The 19112-nt window shown below is 35.6% G+C and overlaps 1 protein-coding gene across 1 annotated transcript in view; it reads left to right on the top strand.

The window, feature by feature from the left end:
- LOC129723769 (GTP-binding protein Di-Ras2) overlaps positions 1 to 18721 on the top strand; it is an 84484-nt gene extending 65763 nt beyond the window's left edge. The window contains exons 6-7 of the mRNA XM_055678183.1: positions 40 to 5516; positions 17788 to 18721. Coding sequence (XP_055534158.1) covers positions 40 to 121 — 82 coding nt within the window. The 3' untranslated portion in view covers positions 122 to 5516; positions 17788 to 18721. The remainder of the gene's footprint in view (positions 1 to 39; positions 5517 to 17787) is intronic.
- Positions 18722 to 19112: the final 391 nt, after the last annotated feature.

The raw sequence follows: 19112 nt of genomic DNA, 5'->3' as shown, positions 1-19112 counted from the left end.
AAATAGTTTCGATTCACTCTTATTTTCAAATCATTGCAGATCCTTGATCAGGAGATCATCCAGAAAAACCAAACAGCAGATACAGAATGCATCCGGCACCGACGACTGTAACATACAGTAATCTGTTATGCATGACAAAATGCTGTTCAGTTATATACCCCTGCAATTGGAAATAGTTACATTATGGTTTGTTTGGAATTCTTACATTTTCAGTATTAATATAACATAAACAATAATAGTATAGCATGAAGATTACTGATTTCGTCAGTAATCGTTTCAAAGTGAATTGTGATCCTTATGATAAATTATATTAATTACGAATAACAAATCCGGAAAAGGATTGGCCAACCAACTAACTTATGAATACAAAAAGTTAAGAGCATAAATACAAAATAGCTTCAAATGACATGAAGAAATATAAATGAAATAGAAAACAGTTAATGTAACGGTTGTTTTCAGCCAACATATTACAAATCAAAATAACGAAACAATTTTTACTCGTTAGGAGTCCATCAGTATTACATTACCGCAGTGCGTAAAATTGTGTTTGTGAAATGTTATTGGAGACCAAGTATTAAATTGAATGTTTGGTAAATCCATGCAAAGAGTAGAACAAGTTGTTCCCAAATTGACTGCTTTTGGAATAATTAAGATGGAAGATAATTACTTTTGAATACGTCAGTGAATGAAAGCAATTGTCTTGATTAGTTCTGATTGAAGAGAAAACACGATTCGAAGATTTCTATCATAAGGTTTTGAAATATTAAGTTTCGTGGACTTGATGAACCAACTATAAGAAATAAGCATGTTCTGGAGGACAGACGAAAGCAAAATGGAACAATTTTAGATAGGAATTTGTTGTTAAAAGTAGTAGTTGTTGGTTAGCAGTTAATGTACATGGCTCAAACTTCGAATTGGGTATTACTATATACACTGTTTTAATAATTCAAATATTCCTAGTGGAATTGATGAATGGATTGTGTAATTTTTAAGAAGATAAATGGCTTTCCCACTACTTCCTGAATGACATCTATGTATCTTAAGCTTCACGCTATGGGACTTATTTATATTATCATGAGAGGCATCTTCAGCGGTGGTCCAAATCGTTGTTTGGTTCTATTTCATGAAATAAACACAAATTCATTGCTGCACAGGTTTTTGTAAATTTCATTTGATACCAAATCTGAACTGTAGAATTTTATAACTGATATACGTTTTGATTCATTTATGGCCCCTATTACAGAAGACGAGGCGAGCAATTCGCTCCGCCTACAGTCAATGACAGGGTGAGCGAAATGTTGTATTAGGGAACGCGAGTGTAACTTGGCTGGTAACAGCTAAGTCACGAACTAGTCGAGCATATTTGCAGACGAGCTACTCGTCCAAAATTCAGCCGACTCGCCATCTGTTATACCAAAACTGGTCAGGCAAGTAACTCGTCGCTCGTCTCGTCTTCTGTAATAGGCCTCACTTTTTAGAACTGGAAAAATATCGTTCAAAAACCATTTGCACGCCATATTTACACCAGTGTGGTATTTTACAAATGAATTGTACCCCTCATTCTTTTAGTTACGTGATTTCCCATATAATGATTTGTGTAAAAAATTAAAGTAATCTGTTATAGAATAGTTTTAACATAAAATATGTTTTCGAACATTTTTATTTCGAACATTGTGTAAAAACATAACAAAACAAAATGTTATAGTTTTCTTGGTGTTTGTGTGATTCTTGAGCTTGTTTTTGCGGAACTAGTTCTTGAAAACAGGTTCAAAAAGTTAAAATAAATTCGCAAATCATGGGTAGTATTGAGTTTCGATACAACTTTTTGATATCTGTGTATGAAGAAAATAATTTTTATACCTGCTCAGTACTGGTAAAAGGTAGAAGGTATTTGATTGCTCTTCGAGATAAATTCGCAAACTCGTTTTTGTGATCCAAAACGTAGTTAACGATTTTTCCTTAAATTCTTATTTTAGTTATTTTAGTGGATCATGTTGTGGTAGTCTTATTCAGGTTTAAAGTTCAGGTTCGGGTTTTAAACTATGGTTTGATTAATTGTTACAGTCATCTTTTAAAGCAAGATTGAAAACACAGAATTGAAGTATCATAAAAACACGAGGTTAAAAACCGCTAAAATAAAACATAAAAAACAATCATTTTATAAACAACAAGCAATACCATATCAGTGCGAAGATTGCAACGTTGGTCTATATTAGACGGCTCTATCCAGGTTTTGTTGGGGTAAATATAGTTTAAAGCTGTCTCAAAAACTGACCACCGCTGAAGATGCCATCAGCGATAAAAATCTCATTGAAAATAATACCAAATGGTTGATATGTAAAGTAACTTAAGAAGTTTGTATTTAATTAAGATAAAGATGACACACAAAAAAATGTTCAGTGGATTTTTTTATCAATAACATAATTTTCATGTTTATTTACTGCAACACCAATAGTTGTGAATTATTACTATCCACTGGTCGACAAAAGCGAAAATTAGTTGTTCTGAAAACATTATAGCTTTTTAACCATTCTTGTGACTTTGTGAACTCATTTAAGTCTCTGAAAAAGCTATCTTTGCTAGGGGCACCAAAGTTCACAGGAATGGTTAAAAAGTTGTAATTTTTCCCAGTTTGAGCTTTAAGGTAAAATCTGTGTTTAGCAGTGTAATTTGCAAAATACAAGGTGCCGCCGAAAACCTATTTTAACTGTCAAATTCCTTTTAGTAGGCAAGTTCCATTATATAGCTTCGAGTGTAGTAAATTGAGTTACTTATCGTTGTGAAAATGATTTTTAAATCAGTTCTGCACGTGAAACGTATTATACTTTAGAAAGTTTTTGCTCCAAACGACGAATGTGTGGAAATATTCCGATACATCCTGTTGCGGAATAGTTAGTGTTTTATCTAACCAAGTGAATCAAAGCAAGTAATAATTAAAAAGTAAAACAATATTGACACCATTTTTGCACAAACAAGAAATTAACTTTTGATTTTTGAACAGGTTTAGATTTGTGCCGAATATTTTTCGTTGCGTTTCTCATCATAAGATTGTTTTGTTTCCATCATGGTTTAAAGAAGCACGAACAATAAGAAAAAGAAGTACGACATTATAAGTATAATGATATAGCAATTGTATAGTTGTTCGAGTTGTTGTTATATTTCCCGCTGAACACCTTTTACTGTTTTATTGTTATATTGAATGAAAAAATAATTCAAAAAATTAAGTTAAGTCGGCACGGTACTGTGCCTGTGGATTCAATTTTTTCCACTAGACGCTTAATTGTTGATCTGGCAGAATGATTATGACGACCATAAATTGCACGTAGTGCTATTAAAGTTTAGGCCACTAACTCCGAATTCCAGTAGTAAATTTTGATAATATGAAAAGCTATGAACCACTAAAAAATAAAAAAACGTAGAACGCATATTTTATCTCACCGTTCTACAAGCGAACCTTCTGCGCTTGACACTTTCCTCCCATTTTTATATAACATGTACCATGGAACGGGGTGAAATTGATCAATTTTTATAATATTTTTCAATTAACTAGATTCATGAACATTTTTCCCAAAAAAGTATATATTTGAAACAAGTACTGGTATGTGCTCTAGAAAACCACTATGGCTCTTGGTGAAATTTCTATCGTCTACTTCATGAAATAAATTCGAGAATTCTATAAGGTACTATGAGTTAAATCGGGGTGAAATTGATCAACCTTGAAATCCATACACTCTGTAGGAAATGTACTTTTTTTCGATAATTTCATGATAAATGATGATTTCTGAACTGAAAAATATCAATCACAGCTAGTTTGAAAACAAAAATATCGATATCTCTGGTTAAAATCTATTCATTTTGGTTCACGAGCTGCAGTTTGCTAAATTTGCTCTCATTTAATCATCGTTAGATCGATTTCAATTCGATTGGTTGCAAAAGCTCAAAAACTAGCTCTGAAATTGGAATCTTTGTGGTTTCCTGCGAATTCATCAGTAATTCTTTGATGGTATGGAATAATCATTGTTGAAAATTATATTTTTTAAGCTTTTATCAAACTTCACTCACTTCTCCAAATTTAACGCAATTAACCCCTAATCAAGATTACTTTAAGTAAACTCAATACTTTTTTTTGTTATTTGGAAACTTGTTTGATCAAATTTGACTGAGTTTTGACTGAGTTAGAAGAATTTTTCGAAAATATGTAAAATTGCACCGGGCATGCAATGGTTAACTTTGACAAGTACGTGAATCTTGCAAAAGTTGCCTTTTAGGACACGTTAACTTTTCCTAGTGTTGTAAGATCGATATCTTTTGATAAGTATTTTTTATCACGAATTTTGAAGTGATCAATTTCACCTCACTGATTAATTCCACCCCATTCCACGGTAGCTATTTTCGCTTCTATTCGTTCTAACGACTGTTCTATGCCACTAAGCCCATCGCATCCACATGCTTTTGTTATGCGAAAATGCACGATAGTTAAACAAATTCAAATACTTTTAGGAAAAAATAGAAGACTGTGTCTGAAATACAGACGCACTATTGCCACAGGACAGCACCAATTGTTATTCATCGAACTCTTCAGTGTTTTTGGTGGTGGTTTCGAAAAGGATAACCACAGTCAATGACAAATACTGTACATTCCACAAAAGCTTGTTTGGGATTCACAAAAACGCCAGTTGCAAAAACACCGCAGCTCTTTCCAACAAATTCCTTAAATGGGTTCTAAACTCAACTTGTTAACAACTTGGTTTCTTCAACGCTTATTTTCACCTACTTTCTCCTGAATTGTTTATTTTTCATTTTTGTTAGTGTTAAACAAAATCTACGATATCCAGCTTTCCACGAGCAGTAATGGCGGATAGATCCGATATTTTATGGAGGTTGTAAAACTTCTAGTTCAATGGAAATATCCGGTGTATCTATAGACACTATTTGCAGCTCTTTCCAACAAATTCCTTAAATGGGTTCTAAACTCAACTTGTTAACAACTTGGTTTCTTCAACGCTTATTTTCACCTACTTTCTCCTGAATTGTTTATTTTTCATTTTTGTTAGTGTTAAACGAAATCTACGATATCCAGCTTTCCACGAGCAGTAATGGCGGATAGATCCGATATTTTATGGAGGTTGTAAAACTTCTAGTTCAATGGAAATATCCGGTGTATCTATAGACACTAAAGTTGTATCATAGATCATTGCAAATAAAGAAAAACCTTATTTTTTTACAGTTCGGGGAGGTTCACAAGGTGTGAGATTTTTTCTTCGGTTTATCGTTTAATGGGTTATGTGTTGAGAATAATAACAGTTAATATGAAAACGAAGCAGAGCGGAGAACTCTCCACCTACGCGAATTATTTATCACTAAAATCTTCTTCTTCTTCTCTTTTGTTTTGCTGAACAGGCTATATCAACCATACGTCTATCGAATATCACTAAAATCAATAAGAAGCGTTATAATGAAAAAATCCGAACTCTTTTTTTTGTGGAAAATTTGGACCACTGCGACTATCTCTTGTGGTAATCTGAAAACTTTACATGTTCCTACGAACAAACCTTCCAGAACTGTCAAATATTTTTTTGTGACGTCATCGTGCAATGATCTATCCAGCTTTCCACGAGCGGTCATGGCGGACATAGCACGCAGCCCATTTTGACCTTTTCTGTAGTTCGGGTAGTTTTCAATCGCAGTAACGGAGTGAAAACATCAAAATTTTGCAACGCATAGCAACTTCAATAAACAGTTTTGTTTATTTTGATCCGCGCATGCGCACGACGAAGTTTAAATAAAAAAGTCCATTGTTTGTTGAAGTTGCTATGCTACGTTACGACGTTATTAAATTTTCTACTCCGTTACCTCCGTTCCCTGATCTACATAAAACCTCAAAATGGGCTGCGTGCACTGCCCGTCATTACCGCTCGTGAAACACTGGATAGAGGAGGCATTCCATGGAAAATAGGTAAAACAAATTATTTCTTAGCATGTCATTTCCGATTCCGCTGAAACTTTTCACAGTTGTTCCTTTTTGATAACACAGTGCAACAAAAATTGACTTTTTTTCTGCCTTGGCTTCTATATATATATTTTTTTGTGTATTTTTATGCAAAACTAAATTTCCTTGAGTTTGAACATATTTCAACTTAAGGGGCAACAATGGCGCCATTTTGAATTTATGAGTAACCGGTAATTTTTGTGGTTTTTTCAACGCCATTTTGTTTTGAGGCCAAATATCAAAATTCTAAGAGTTTGTCCACATATTAGCATCTTTTTACCCATCTTTTGAGAAAAAAAAACAGATTTTAAATCGGACAAAAACTGAGCTCAAAACGGTGATTCTACGAAACCGGGTTTGGCATAGTTTTAGTCAGTGCAGTGAAATTCCCAGTCACTCATTTGAAAATGATAAACATAAACGCATCGATAAAACCTAGCAACCATCCTTTCAGCGTGATGTTTGCTTATAGAAGACTTGATTTGACAGGCTAAATTAATTCACTCGCAACCCGGCAACATACCTTCACCTGCTCACTCATTTGAGTGACCACATATTCTTTCGAGACATGGCACAATCTCAGTAACAATGCAGTTACCTGTAGATTGAAACAAGCATCATTTCATTTGAGTCAGTCATTTGTGTTTCAACTGGTTCTCGCGAGTGAAATACGCTGGACTAAATTTATTCCAGAATGGACCTAAGCTATTTTAAACGGAGAACTGACAAAACTGATATCGTTTGTTTGCTGCCGTATGCAATATACAGCTCGCCGTTTGAAATAGGTTGGACAATAAAAAACACCGCGAAGCTTTCTTATTCCATTTACTATTTTGCAATGCGTGATTCTTTCATGCCATTTTTCTCGCTGGGTCTTTCGAAGGCTCTTGCTGGGCTTTCCGAAGGCTCCTCTACCATCCAGATAATATTCTGATGAATTCTCTTTCTGGTGCACAGGAACTGGCAAATATTTTGTCCTATAATGAAGATACCATATCTTTTCCTACAGAACCACTAGTGATATATTACTTACTGAATCAGAACTGCAAAATGGTGATAGGAATATGAAAGCTTCAGGGTTATTCGACGCGATTTGTTAAATAGATGTTTCAAATAACTACTGTGAACAGTCTTGTCAGTTAAATTTTTCTTGCGGTTATATTTATTTAATTTCAAGTTGAACATTCACGCGACAGAAATCGTGATCAAAGAACAAACTAACTAAAATATAAGACCTAAATAAAAAACTACAGGCACATAGTATCTTCCTCTGATGACACTGCGCTGCTATTCCCATCCAGATAATATTCTGATGAATCTCTCTCTGATGCAAAGGAACTGGCAAATATTTTGTCTTATAATAAAGATACCATACCTTTTCCTACAGAACCACTAGGTTTGTAGGAAAAGGTATGGTTTTAATTTAATTTGAACGTGCTCAGGAGTCGCATGTTTAAATTTCTAGCGCATTTATCAATCTGCAATCTCCCTCGCCTTTAAATAACCGCCAGATCCACCAGTCTTCACAATGGTCAACGGCAGAACGTATAAACTGCACTGGTGACTACTTTTTGAAATGTTCGACGTTTCTCATTTCGTCGCGCATAACGAGAGAGACTAAAATGTCACAACAACAATATCGCACGCAAGCCTGGGGGGCTTATGCGGTCTCGATCAACTAGATTAGTTGAGAGAATTCGTTATCGATATTGTTTTTTGGCACATTTTGCATGTGTAGGGTAAGTATAACGATACACCGTGCCCCAGTGCTGAGTCGAGAAAATTTCCAGCTCGAAAAGATCCTCGACCTGATCGGGAATCGAACCCGATGTCACAACCGTGTGGGAGAGCTAGCCGACGTTACGTTGATCAGACACCTACCATTCGATTTCTGAGACTTTTTTTTACTCAAAATAAGATATAATTTGACTACCACTTTAAGATCTTAGCGTATTACCATTGATACTCAGAAATAATCGATATTATTTTGCTTTGTGAAATATACTAAAACTATGCCAAAACCGGTTGCGTAGAATCACCGTTTTGAGCTCAGTTTTTGTCCGATTTAAGATTTGTTTTTTCTCAAAAGATGGGTAAAAGGATGCTAATATGTGAACAAACTCTTAGAATTTTGATATTTGGTCTTAAAACAAAATGGCGTCGAAAAAACCTAAAAAATTTCCAGTTCCTCAAAAATTCAAAATGGCGCCATTGTTGCTACTTAAGATGAAATATGTTCAATCTCAGGGAAATTTATTTTCGCATCAAACTTCATCAAAAAATCATACATAGGAGCCAAAGCAAAAAAATTGTTGCACTGTGTAATAAGGTCATTTTATGATATCAGTTCTTCATGTAGACTCGCGACTGCTGTACCAAAAAAGCTTATCCAAACTGGTGACTGATGGATAAATATTCTATGTCAGAATAACGGCTTAACTGATTGAAATTGTGTCTTTAGAAAAGTTGTAGGTAATAAAATTGCGGTTGTTAAAACAATTTCCAAATTATCACAAACTATTGAATATCTCAAAAAAACTCCTTTTTCAAAAATGTTATTTTTTTACACATTGAGGATGACAACATGTACTACGATCTGTCAAAATTAGTGATGATAGAATGAAAAACAACAAGTTATGAACGTTTGAGTATTTAAACATTTTTATTCTGAAACCTTTTTTGAGTGATTTTTTTTTCTAGCTACACTTTACAATGTTATCAGAAGGCTGTGAAAATAAGACGAACACACAAACTAACCAATTTAAGTACGTGTTTATATCAAGTAAATCCAGATGTAGATAACCGGGAGCTGAGAGGTTGAGCAGAGACAGGTTTCGCTATTAAGCATGCTCCTGATGCACAGAGGTTCTGTTTCCTGAGAAGGGCGGTCATAAATAATTTTTTTCTATGTCTTGAGTTCAAAATGTCAATCTAAGTGTACTTTTCGATGCTGAATTCAAAAATCACATCTATTTTGATGTATTTTCTATAGGTTCGTGGTCAAGGGTCATCTGAAAGTACTAGTAAATTTTACCAACTTTTTCTTTACTACTTTTTTCAACTATGCAATTTCTCAATCTTCCATTGTTCGTTGCCAGAAATTTCATAAGAAATGTGTTACTCGAAGAGTATTTGAAAATTATGGAAATGTTTTATTCACAACTTGTATTTTGTATGGCACAATACATATTAAGGAAATTACAATAAACACAATTATATAATTCACAAAATATCATAAAAATTGATGGAATCAAAATCTTTCTGCGTCCTTCTTATACATACCACGAAAAGAAACTGTTCTCTCCTTGGTGGTGTTATCATAGTTCGATAATAAAATATCGATCTGCTCTACCTCATTCAACCATGTGACATATCTTTTTATTCTTTTTATTCTTCACTGCGAACTGATAATCGGGTGCAAATGTAATGTATTGGAGCTCACTATTCATCTAGTTTCAAGCTATAATAATCCTAAAGCGATGAGTGTATGGATTCTAAAACATTTTGTATCTTCTCATGAAAACTACCAAATTTTCGAGCCGAAATTTTAAAGATATTCATTTTGGGAAAGGTACATCTAAGCAATGAACCTAGGAAAATGTTGACGTCAAACGGTATTCGTCGAAAAGGGGTTGCAAAACATTATCGCAGAAGAAAACACCCATAAACAAAACAAAAACGAAGAAGACATCCCAAAAATGACCAATTTGTATTCACTTCTGAGTAAAATCATTTCAAATGACCTGGTAATACGCGAAAATTTAATCGACCATTTTTGATTTGAATGAAACTTTGCACACGTATTTGGCTTAGCAAACTGAATATTTTCCACAGATGGAAAGATTTTTTACACCCATGAGTTATATTCTAAAAGGGCGTAGGATTTTTGGCATAGGTTTTATTCGAAGCATTGTAGTGATGAACCGTTGGTTGTATAGACAGTTAGTACAGTTCTTGATGTAGACTCACAATAACTGCTGTTTCAAAAGGGCCTATCCAAAAATGTGACTGATGAGTATAATATTTATTTCTGCGCCGAACGTCTAATGATGATTAATCGGTCTAATGTCTTCGGAAAAATTGTAGATAATAATTTTATCCCTGCAAAAAAAAAACATAAATTGTAAAACCAATTCGAGAAAAAAAATCAAAAAAAGACCGGTCGATTAGCATTAATTTCGGAAGTAGCGTAGATTTCCTCAGGCGCAAAACTAATAGCGAAACCTGCCTCTGCTCAATCTATCAGCTTCCAGTTCTCTAAATCTGGATTTACTTGATATAAACACGTACTGTATAATTTGTGTGTTTATCTTATTTCTACAACCTTCTGATAACAGGGTTCACCGGTGAGTTACGCATATTCAATTTCAATAGGGCCAGTATAAAAAAGAACGATTATGAGCTTGAGCTTGATTGAGCCTGATTGATCACCACCGGTTGCCACTTCGTTACAGAGCAGGATCGACAGGAATTGCACATCGAGTTTATCAATTAATGCTTGGGATTTAGCTTTTCGATGTGCATCTCCAATGATCCCTGCATGCTGATCAGTACCGACGCCTGCTGGTCCAGAACGTAGATCAAAGGAAGGAAGGAAAGGAAAGTTAGTCCGATACTAGTTGCTTCTAGAGAGCCGGATATACTCCTGCACACTCCACAAGCACCACGGGTATGGAGGAGATTTGTGTTAGTGTGTTTGTCGCATTCCTTTTCGAAATTTCACCGTATGTAGTACCGCGATTCTAATTCTATCGATTGCGAGAGTGCGACGACCCAACCCAACCCCAGAGACGAACTAATGTTATTTCATTACGAAAACCGGGGCATGTGTGTATCGCGGTTCTATCGATGCAAGAGCAATGTTTTTCAGAAGCATATAAATGTTCTCTACCTCTAGGTCATTTGGACCAAGTGAGGGGGTGATGGTGGTGATGATGAGGAGCCTGATGGCCTGCTTCTAACAAGATTCGAACTCACGACCATCTGCTTATCAAGGCGGACTCTGTAACCTTGTGGCTACCAGCTTTCCTAGTATAAATAAGAACGTTTATGTCACAACAACAGCGCGTTGGATTCGTATCACGCTCTTAGGCGTCGTACACAAACTACATAACACTAAAAATCAAGATTTCAGACCCCCTCCCCGCCCCCCCCTTTGTAACGATAAATAACGTTCGACATGACTCCCCCTCTAAAATTACGTAACGCTGATCAGCCTGACTGCCCTCCGAAATTTTCAATTTCGAGCAAACATCACAGTTACGTAACTCTCTACTACACCCCCTCTCCCCTACGTAACAATAAGTAACGCAGACTAAAACCCCCTCCCTCCTTCATGCGTAACGTAATTTGTGTACGACGCCTTTGTGAAAAGTTTTTAACACTGTAATGTGTTGATAGAAATATACACTCAAAAAAAGTTCAGAGTGAAAATGTCAATATACTCAAACGTTCATAACTTTTCTGTTTTTCATTTTACCATCACCAAATTTTGATAGAGAGTAGTGCATATTGTCATCTTCGATGTGTAAATCATTTTACATCATTTTTCGAAATTGACATCATTTTTTATAAGCACTCCAAATTTTATTTCATTGAATATTAAGCAAATTGAACATATTTTCAACTCCTCACACGTTTTAAGCTAAAAATTTTGTTTACGTACCATAAAAACTTAAAGAATACAATGTTCTTTATGTTTAAACAATACAGATTTTTTTTACAGATATTTTTGTTCCAGATACAGATGCTCAGATTTTTTCAAGGGAAAATACAGATTTAAATGTGGCAACCCTGGTTGTGAGTCAACATGAACACCGGATATCATAAAATGGCCTTATTATCAAAAAGGAAAAATAGAGGTTTCCCGTCAAAAAATTTTATTCGCCCGAACGATATCTTTTAATTTTTTCAACCGATCCTCATTCAAATTTTTTTTCTCTGGTGCTTGTAACTATTGAAAAAAATTAAAAAACCAAAAATACACATTTTACCCCATTTTGCCGAATGGTTTTTTTGCGTTTTACCCTTTTTTCTCTTAGACCATCACCATTTTTGAAACTGGGAGTGGTGGGTTTAGTCCAACGACCCAAATTCAGGTGATGAGGTAACGTGAGATGAGTCTAAGGATGCGAGTATTCGAAAGTAGTGTTTATACAGACAATAATAAGCCAAACAGAATCAAGCGTGATCTCACACTCGAAAAACGAACAGTGTTGTTCGATCCACGTTATTTTGAGCTTGACCTTGATGAGGATTTGCTGTCTTATACTGACGAACTTTTCACTTTTCCGTACCTTCATATGTTTTGTTGCGCTTTTTTGCTATCGCTTTTCTGATTTGGTTTTGGTGTCAAATCTCGACCAGCTTCAGAAAAAAATAAAAACGAAATCTTTGAAGAAACCTGAAAAACCTATAAAGAATGCCTCGAATGCGTTTAATTCAACCGGCGGCAAAGAATGTAACCGCAAAAATATTCGAAGTGGAAAATATTGTAAGTGTTTAATGACTTCGCATAAAACATTCTCTTAAAGTTTTGGTTTTATTCTCTTTCATTTAGAAAATTGGACGTCTTGTTTTCAAAACAAAATAGCAGTGCAAAGTGTATGGAAAGAATGAAAAGGTAGCAGTGTACAGTGGAAGTTACCATGTTCAGTAACATATAAATAACGGCCGATGACGAAACTTCGGTCGGCTTTTCAACTCCATCTGACACCAGAGAAGCACTCAAAATGAGAGGAGTTGGCCTGCAAGTCTCCGACGGATCCCGGTTGTAGTAAATAGGTTGGATGGTCACGCATTCTGCTGGGATCGTATGTGGGGACCTGCAATTCTTGCGAAACCTTCTTTTCCTATGTATACTTATGTTTATGTTCTTTATATGTATTATATTTTTGGTGGTCCCCGTGGTTCTGTGGTTAGCGATGTCGGTCGGCTAGCTCTCCCACACGGTTGTGATATCGGGTTCCATTCCCGATCAGGTCGAGGATCTTTTCGAGCTGGAAGTTTTCTCGACTCAGCACTGGGGCACGGTGTATCGTTGTACTTATCCTACACATGCAAAATGTGCCAAAAACAATATCGATAACGAATTCTCTCAACTAATCTAGTTGATCGAGACCACATAAGCCCCCCAGGCTTGCGTGCGATATTGTTTTTTTATGTATTATATTTTAGTGAGCTAAAAATACAACTGCTACGAATAGTAATGTGCTGTGTATGACTGTTTTTATCAGAAGTTATGTTTCCCGTTGCATGCTTTGTAAATGTTGTTTTTTTTTTCCACTTGCACTACTCAACGACAATTTTTTGAAATGCGAACCGAAAGGAGCATGTATGAATAGGATGATTAAAGGACAAGAGCAGTCGTTTATAAATACATCCGACTTCAGCAGAACAATGAACACAAAGGTAACAATGAAGTATGAAAAATTCTCAGGACATGCAGGCTTTCGGTTATTACAAACTTGAGTGAAAACATTTTTTAACAAATTGTTATTATCAACCGAATCGTGTTCTATTAACCACAGTTATTCTTCTCGCGGTGGCACCTCCCATGGTTGGTTTTTTGAGTTTTTTTCTGTCGCACATCAGTACCGACTCACCTAGTATGTCACATTCCTGGTTTTTTGGATGTTGCAAATTGCCTCATCAAAACTATGAATCCTCCGGGTGCTGTATGATTATCAAAAAATCCGTCAATACGGATCCCCGTCGAGGAAATGATTTCCTGAAGAAAAAAAAAAGGATAAAAAATAGTTGTTTTGTAAGAATGCAATAAATTTACTTGAAGGTAGAACATCTACTCCCGAGCCACTTCCAGTAAGGGTAATATGGCTGCTTTGGTCCCACGCTTTACAACGGTTTTGGACACTTGAAACTCGCTGAAGATCGTTTGACCGCCGGAAGTAGGCGCGCTGTTTACCAGATTGACCGATTCCAGAATTACTGTTGCACTTGTAGGACAATTCGTTCGCCACTGGAACATATTCGTAACCCTGCTCCGGGCTTAGGCTTACCTATAGGCATCTGGCGGAGATTTTTCGATTTATCTAATGACGGCAGTGCCGCGAAACCAGGTTATTCGAATAGATTTTGGAGCAGAAAAGCTGCCTTTGAGAGCTTATTAACACTTTACTTAGATATCAACTCAATCATTGATCCACAGTTTTTGTTTAACTCTATTATACCATCACAACCAATATCAGTTTAAAACAGTTCTCGGATATATAGCTGCATCCTATTGAGTCTGATTTATTTCGACGAAGGACTTTTCCGGACCGCGAACGCAACTACCTGCTGATAACATTCAGCCGTTACCGGACACTTTTGTGGCGTGATTCGCCTGCTCCAGCTCCAGTAGACATGTTTTATTTTTTCCAAGAATTTATAGTCTCAAATATGTCAAAAAAGACAAAGTTGCCAAAAATTTGGGGTGAATTATGTTTCGCAGTGCTGCAAGACCGTTATTCTGGAAATTCAACATTCATGCAAGGTGAAAAAAATATTCAACATGCATTTTTCAAATTTTCCAAAATAATAGTAAATTTAATATCCAAAGAAAAAATCCGATTTAAACACTATTAATCTTTGAATACAAAGTACTTTCAAGAAAAAATATAAAAATAGGGGGTATGGTCCGACGGGTAACCTCTATTGTGAAAAATTTCAGCGAAATCGGAAATGGGCGATCAGGATCAATTAGCGAAGTACCTTGGAATGACTCAGATGTAAGTGACTTTTCACCTACACACACTAGTAAACGTGTAAAGCTGTGTAAAGTTGCTTTTGCCTCCTCTAAATTGTGAATCATCGCATCTGTTGTTTCGACTTGTCGTGAATATTTGTCCAGCTGCTGAAAACGTAGCATAGGTCTATTCGCGTTGACGGTGTTGCTGATATTTGTTTGGTTTAGTTTTAAATGAGACATTGATTTTAGGCACACTCTCATCATTAAGTAAATAAAATGTGTAATAACATAGTACATAGAATACTATTACGTTCGCCACGAAACTAGTAGAATGAGAAAATTACATTACAAAGATCACGTATATTTAGAAGGTTTTAGTGAATATAGTTTGAACGAATCGATCCTGTGGCTTTGAAACCACTATGCGTATGTGCGCAGTAATGCTGTAGCAAGTGCATAAAACCGTAGCAATATACGAAAATTACGAAATTCAAATCTGATGACTATCGAGATAACCGATATTCTGCGGAAAATGTCGAATGGTGAGACTTGTTTTAGCAGACTCCAAAACCATGTCATTACGGGCTCTTCAATCTGACGGCTACACCTCATCACGGTGCTCCCACAGACCGTTATTAGCAAACTAAAAATACCATAAAAACGGTGAACGCCAGTTTGTTCGTTATAACATTCTTTATCTTTGGGTAAAATTTAAAAAAAAATGTTGGTAGCATTTTTGAGTTATGTCCATTTTATGTTGAAATGGCCGATATTCTTGGGAAATTCATACATACTGGACCAGTAATTGGTTTCAGTCTCTCTGATTTCAATGGTACTTTGTAGGCATAGATATTTTGCCTACCTATAAATAATTTGCATAACAAAGAAACAAGCCTAAGCTTTGAAAAGGGCGTACCTATTCATCTTAAAAAAACTTAGGGGCCATCCACATACCACGTGGACAGATTTTTAACGATTTTGACCCCCCCTCCCCCTCCGTGGACAACTGTCCATATAAATTCTAAAAAAGTTGTATGGACCGTGGACATTACCCAACCCCCCCCCCCCCCCCCAAAGCTGTCCACGTGGTATGTGGATGGCTCCTTATATAATCAAGCAATCAAAAGTTAACTTTAAGTTATGTTGTGATTACTGAAGAAAGCCCTTAAACCTAGGCACTGAAAATTGACAGAAATGTCAAAAATTTACGTTGAAAAAATTGAATCATAGAAGGCACCGTTGTTTGTCTGTCTATCTCTCTGCCTGGACTCAGAAACTACTGAATCGATTACTGTGAAAATTTGCACTCAGGGGTTACCAAGTATACAAAGTACAACAAATGTATTAGTTTTGCACTATTTCATTAGCGTGGGTAAAGGGGGGGGGGGCATTTATACTCTGTAAACTTGAAAACGTCCTTCACGATAGCTAGGCAAATTTTGTATGCGACATTACTGTGTCATCTGGCACGTTGCTTTATCTCAGTGGCGTAGTAAAGTGGAAGAAAGAGAGGAGTATTAGTGATGTCATCATTTATTAATTAATAATTTGATAATTTTATTCGGTACATAGAGATTCTAAAGCAGCAGATTTTGTCTATCTTATTAGCGTGGGCAGGCAGGGGGTGCAGCAAGGGTGAATTTGTTCTTTGTGAACTTGGATAACACCGAACTCGATCATGATGCCAATTTGTAAACGTTGATTCTTAAATTCGAGGTATATTTCCGTAAAATAATTTACCTGTATCCCAGTGGCGTAGGTGAAGGTTACATTTTTTGTTGATGGCTTTATTTCAACTTTATCTTCGGTACAAGTAGTCGAGTCCTGCAACCGTAAAACTGAGTTGAAAAGGATTTTTCTATCTATCGTTTATTGTTTATGTGTTTCTTGAGTTTAATTTGGTTGAGCGACCAATATAATTTATATTGAAATGAAGAAGTTACGCCCTATTCAAAGCTTAGGCTTGTTTCTTGGTTTTGTAAACTATTTATAGGTAGGCAGATACCTGTACCTACAAAGTACCATTGAAATCTGAGTGACTAAATCCAATGACTGATCCAGTGTGCATGAATATACCAAGAATATCGGCCATTTTAAGCATAAAATGGACATAACTCAAAAATGCTACCAACGATTTTTTAAAAAATGTACCCAGGGATGAAGAACATCGTCACAAACAAACTGGCATTCACCGTTTCGGTGGTATTTTTTGTTTGATAATAACGGTCTGTGGGAGCACCGTGCTCATGGCTATCAACATGAAATGATTTCTCGCCAAACATGTGAAAAGGGCCCATGTGCCATATGTAAACAAGCCAAATTTTCTCGTTTTTTGATTAATACAAGCGAAATCTGCGCTTACCAATAAGCTTTATTGATAAAAGAATTTACTCTTAATCAAACAATCTTATTTGTACGGGTAGATTAAACTTGTATTTATTGATAAACGTGAAATTGTGGCTTGTTTACATATGGCACATGGGCCCTTTTCACATGTTTGGCGAGATTTTAGTTCTTCTTACAATAGCATTAGTGTTGCATTACGAAGTAGTAGCGATTTTTAGTGCCGCGTTTCTTAGAGCGCTCCGGGTCTGTCCTTTCGTACCGGCTGCCAACCGCATGCTGCCGAAAGTGAGTCAGAGAATGCAAGATCGTGAATGGTTGAACCACAGACAAACGGACCTGCTTCTTCGAACAAAAGACCAGAAAAATTTTCGTAAGCGGCATTAATGATGGTTTTTGTCTTTGATAATGTGCACGCTTGCTTATAGCGACACTAGCGGCATTATTGCCCACTAAGCAAAATTTCCAGATTATCGTCTGTTTGTCTGTGGTTAAACTATACTAAACTTTTTGAATTTTAGCTCGTGAATGTTGAATTTCATCTCATGAAATGATCGGTTCTCCTTCACGTAAGATGTAACCCTTCGTCAACGGGAACGACCTTGGATGAGAATGAATACATGGCTGAATGGTTCTTTGAATACTGTTTACTGAACGACTGATGTTGCAGATTGATGCATTACAAAATTCATGTTTTACTAACATTATTGTTTTTTATTGTTTATTCCACTATTGAAAACTCAAATTCACGCATATAATCGCGCAGATTAACAGATACGAGCAATAATGAGAAATACTAATGTGGATTAGATACACCTTTTTGGTATCATATTCTCGGTAAGAAAACAAACTCAATGATACTTTATCGGCTATATTTGATATATTCTGATTCTATTCTCTAGGCGGCGTAGTTTTGATCTGTAAAAGTGATGAATAGGCTTCATTTATGACTCAATTCTAAGAGTAACTATGTATGCACAACTATATGTATAACTACACTGTAACACGTTAATACTGCTGTATCAATTTTCACAGTAATACACTCATACATGTATATGATCTATCTCACAAAACAAACACAAAACAATGAGCAAACATCGTCAAAATTAATATAATTATTATAAACCTAAATATCATTGAAATTTACAAGTTTGAATCAGATATGCATGTTGGTTTATTACATGTATAATTTGATATTATTGATTCCACATTTTTTCACCTTTTACCTCTTCATCTTGAAACTGACAAAATGTCTACTGCAAAAGTTTACATTTAAGCTAGTCGATTGTTGACACAAGCATTCCGATTTAACCGCCAACTTATCTATAAGCTAAATTCACAACAAGCGTCCTTAGCCCTAAATAAAACCAAAATGATCACCCTCAAATATGACCAACCAAAAGATGACGAAAATAATGAGACTCTGCTGAAAGTAATAAGACATATGATATTGATAATACATTGAACTTTAAAAATAAACTTTCGAGAATCTTCGTAGTAATATTCCTGATATTTTCTAAAGAAATATTTTGTGCGTTATATTAATGTACGAGTGCGAAGGAAAGATACCCAATTTGGATGGTTATACAACGTAACAACCTGAGAGTATTATTGAGCTGTATGATTAAGAACCTATTATCATGATCATCAATTAAAAATATACTTGAGAATTGTTGAAACTCCTAACTAAGCAAAAATTATTAACACGAATCTTCGAAAACTCTCTTGTAGTGTTAAGAATCAGAGCCTTGATATTGAACATAGAAATTGTTGTTTGTATATAAACTTGTTTCCTCCAGACTGTGAATCGTCGCATCTCGTTGTTCCGAGTTTTCATCATATTTGACATTTTTTGCCGATTACGTTCAGCTGCTTCTCACAACTAGTTCACAAGCTTGCATTAAAAATAAATACTTTTAGGAATGTTTTCATAAAAATTCAATTATTATCGAAAAAGTAGAACCAAAGTTGTTATAATTTCAAGCGTATTGCAGTTTACAAAAGTTCTTGGTGTGCCGAAAATTCAATCTAGACCTTGAGCTTGTTCTTCAAAATACTCATGTAGCTTGTACGATAACTGGGACTCCATTC

The sequence above is a fragment of the Wyeomyia smithii genome, chromosome 2 (assembly GCF_029784165.1).
Source record: "Wyeomyia smithii strain HCP4-BCI-WySm-NY-G18 chromosome 2, ASM2978416v1, whole genome shotgun sequence".
In the NCBI taxonomy this organism is placed as follows: Eukaryota; Metazoa; Arthropoda; class Insecta; order Diptera; family Culicidae; genus Wyeomyia; species Wyeomyia smithii.
Note: the sequence above shows the minus strand (reverse complement) of the source record. Positions and strands in the feature narration are given on the sequence as shown.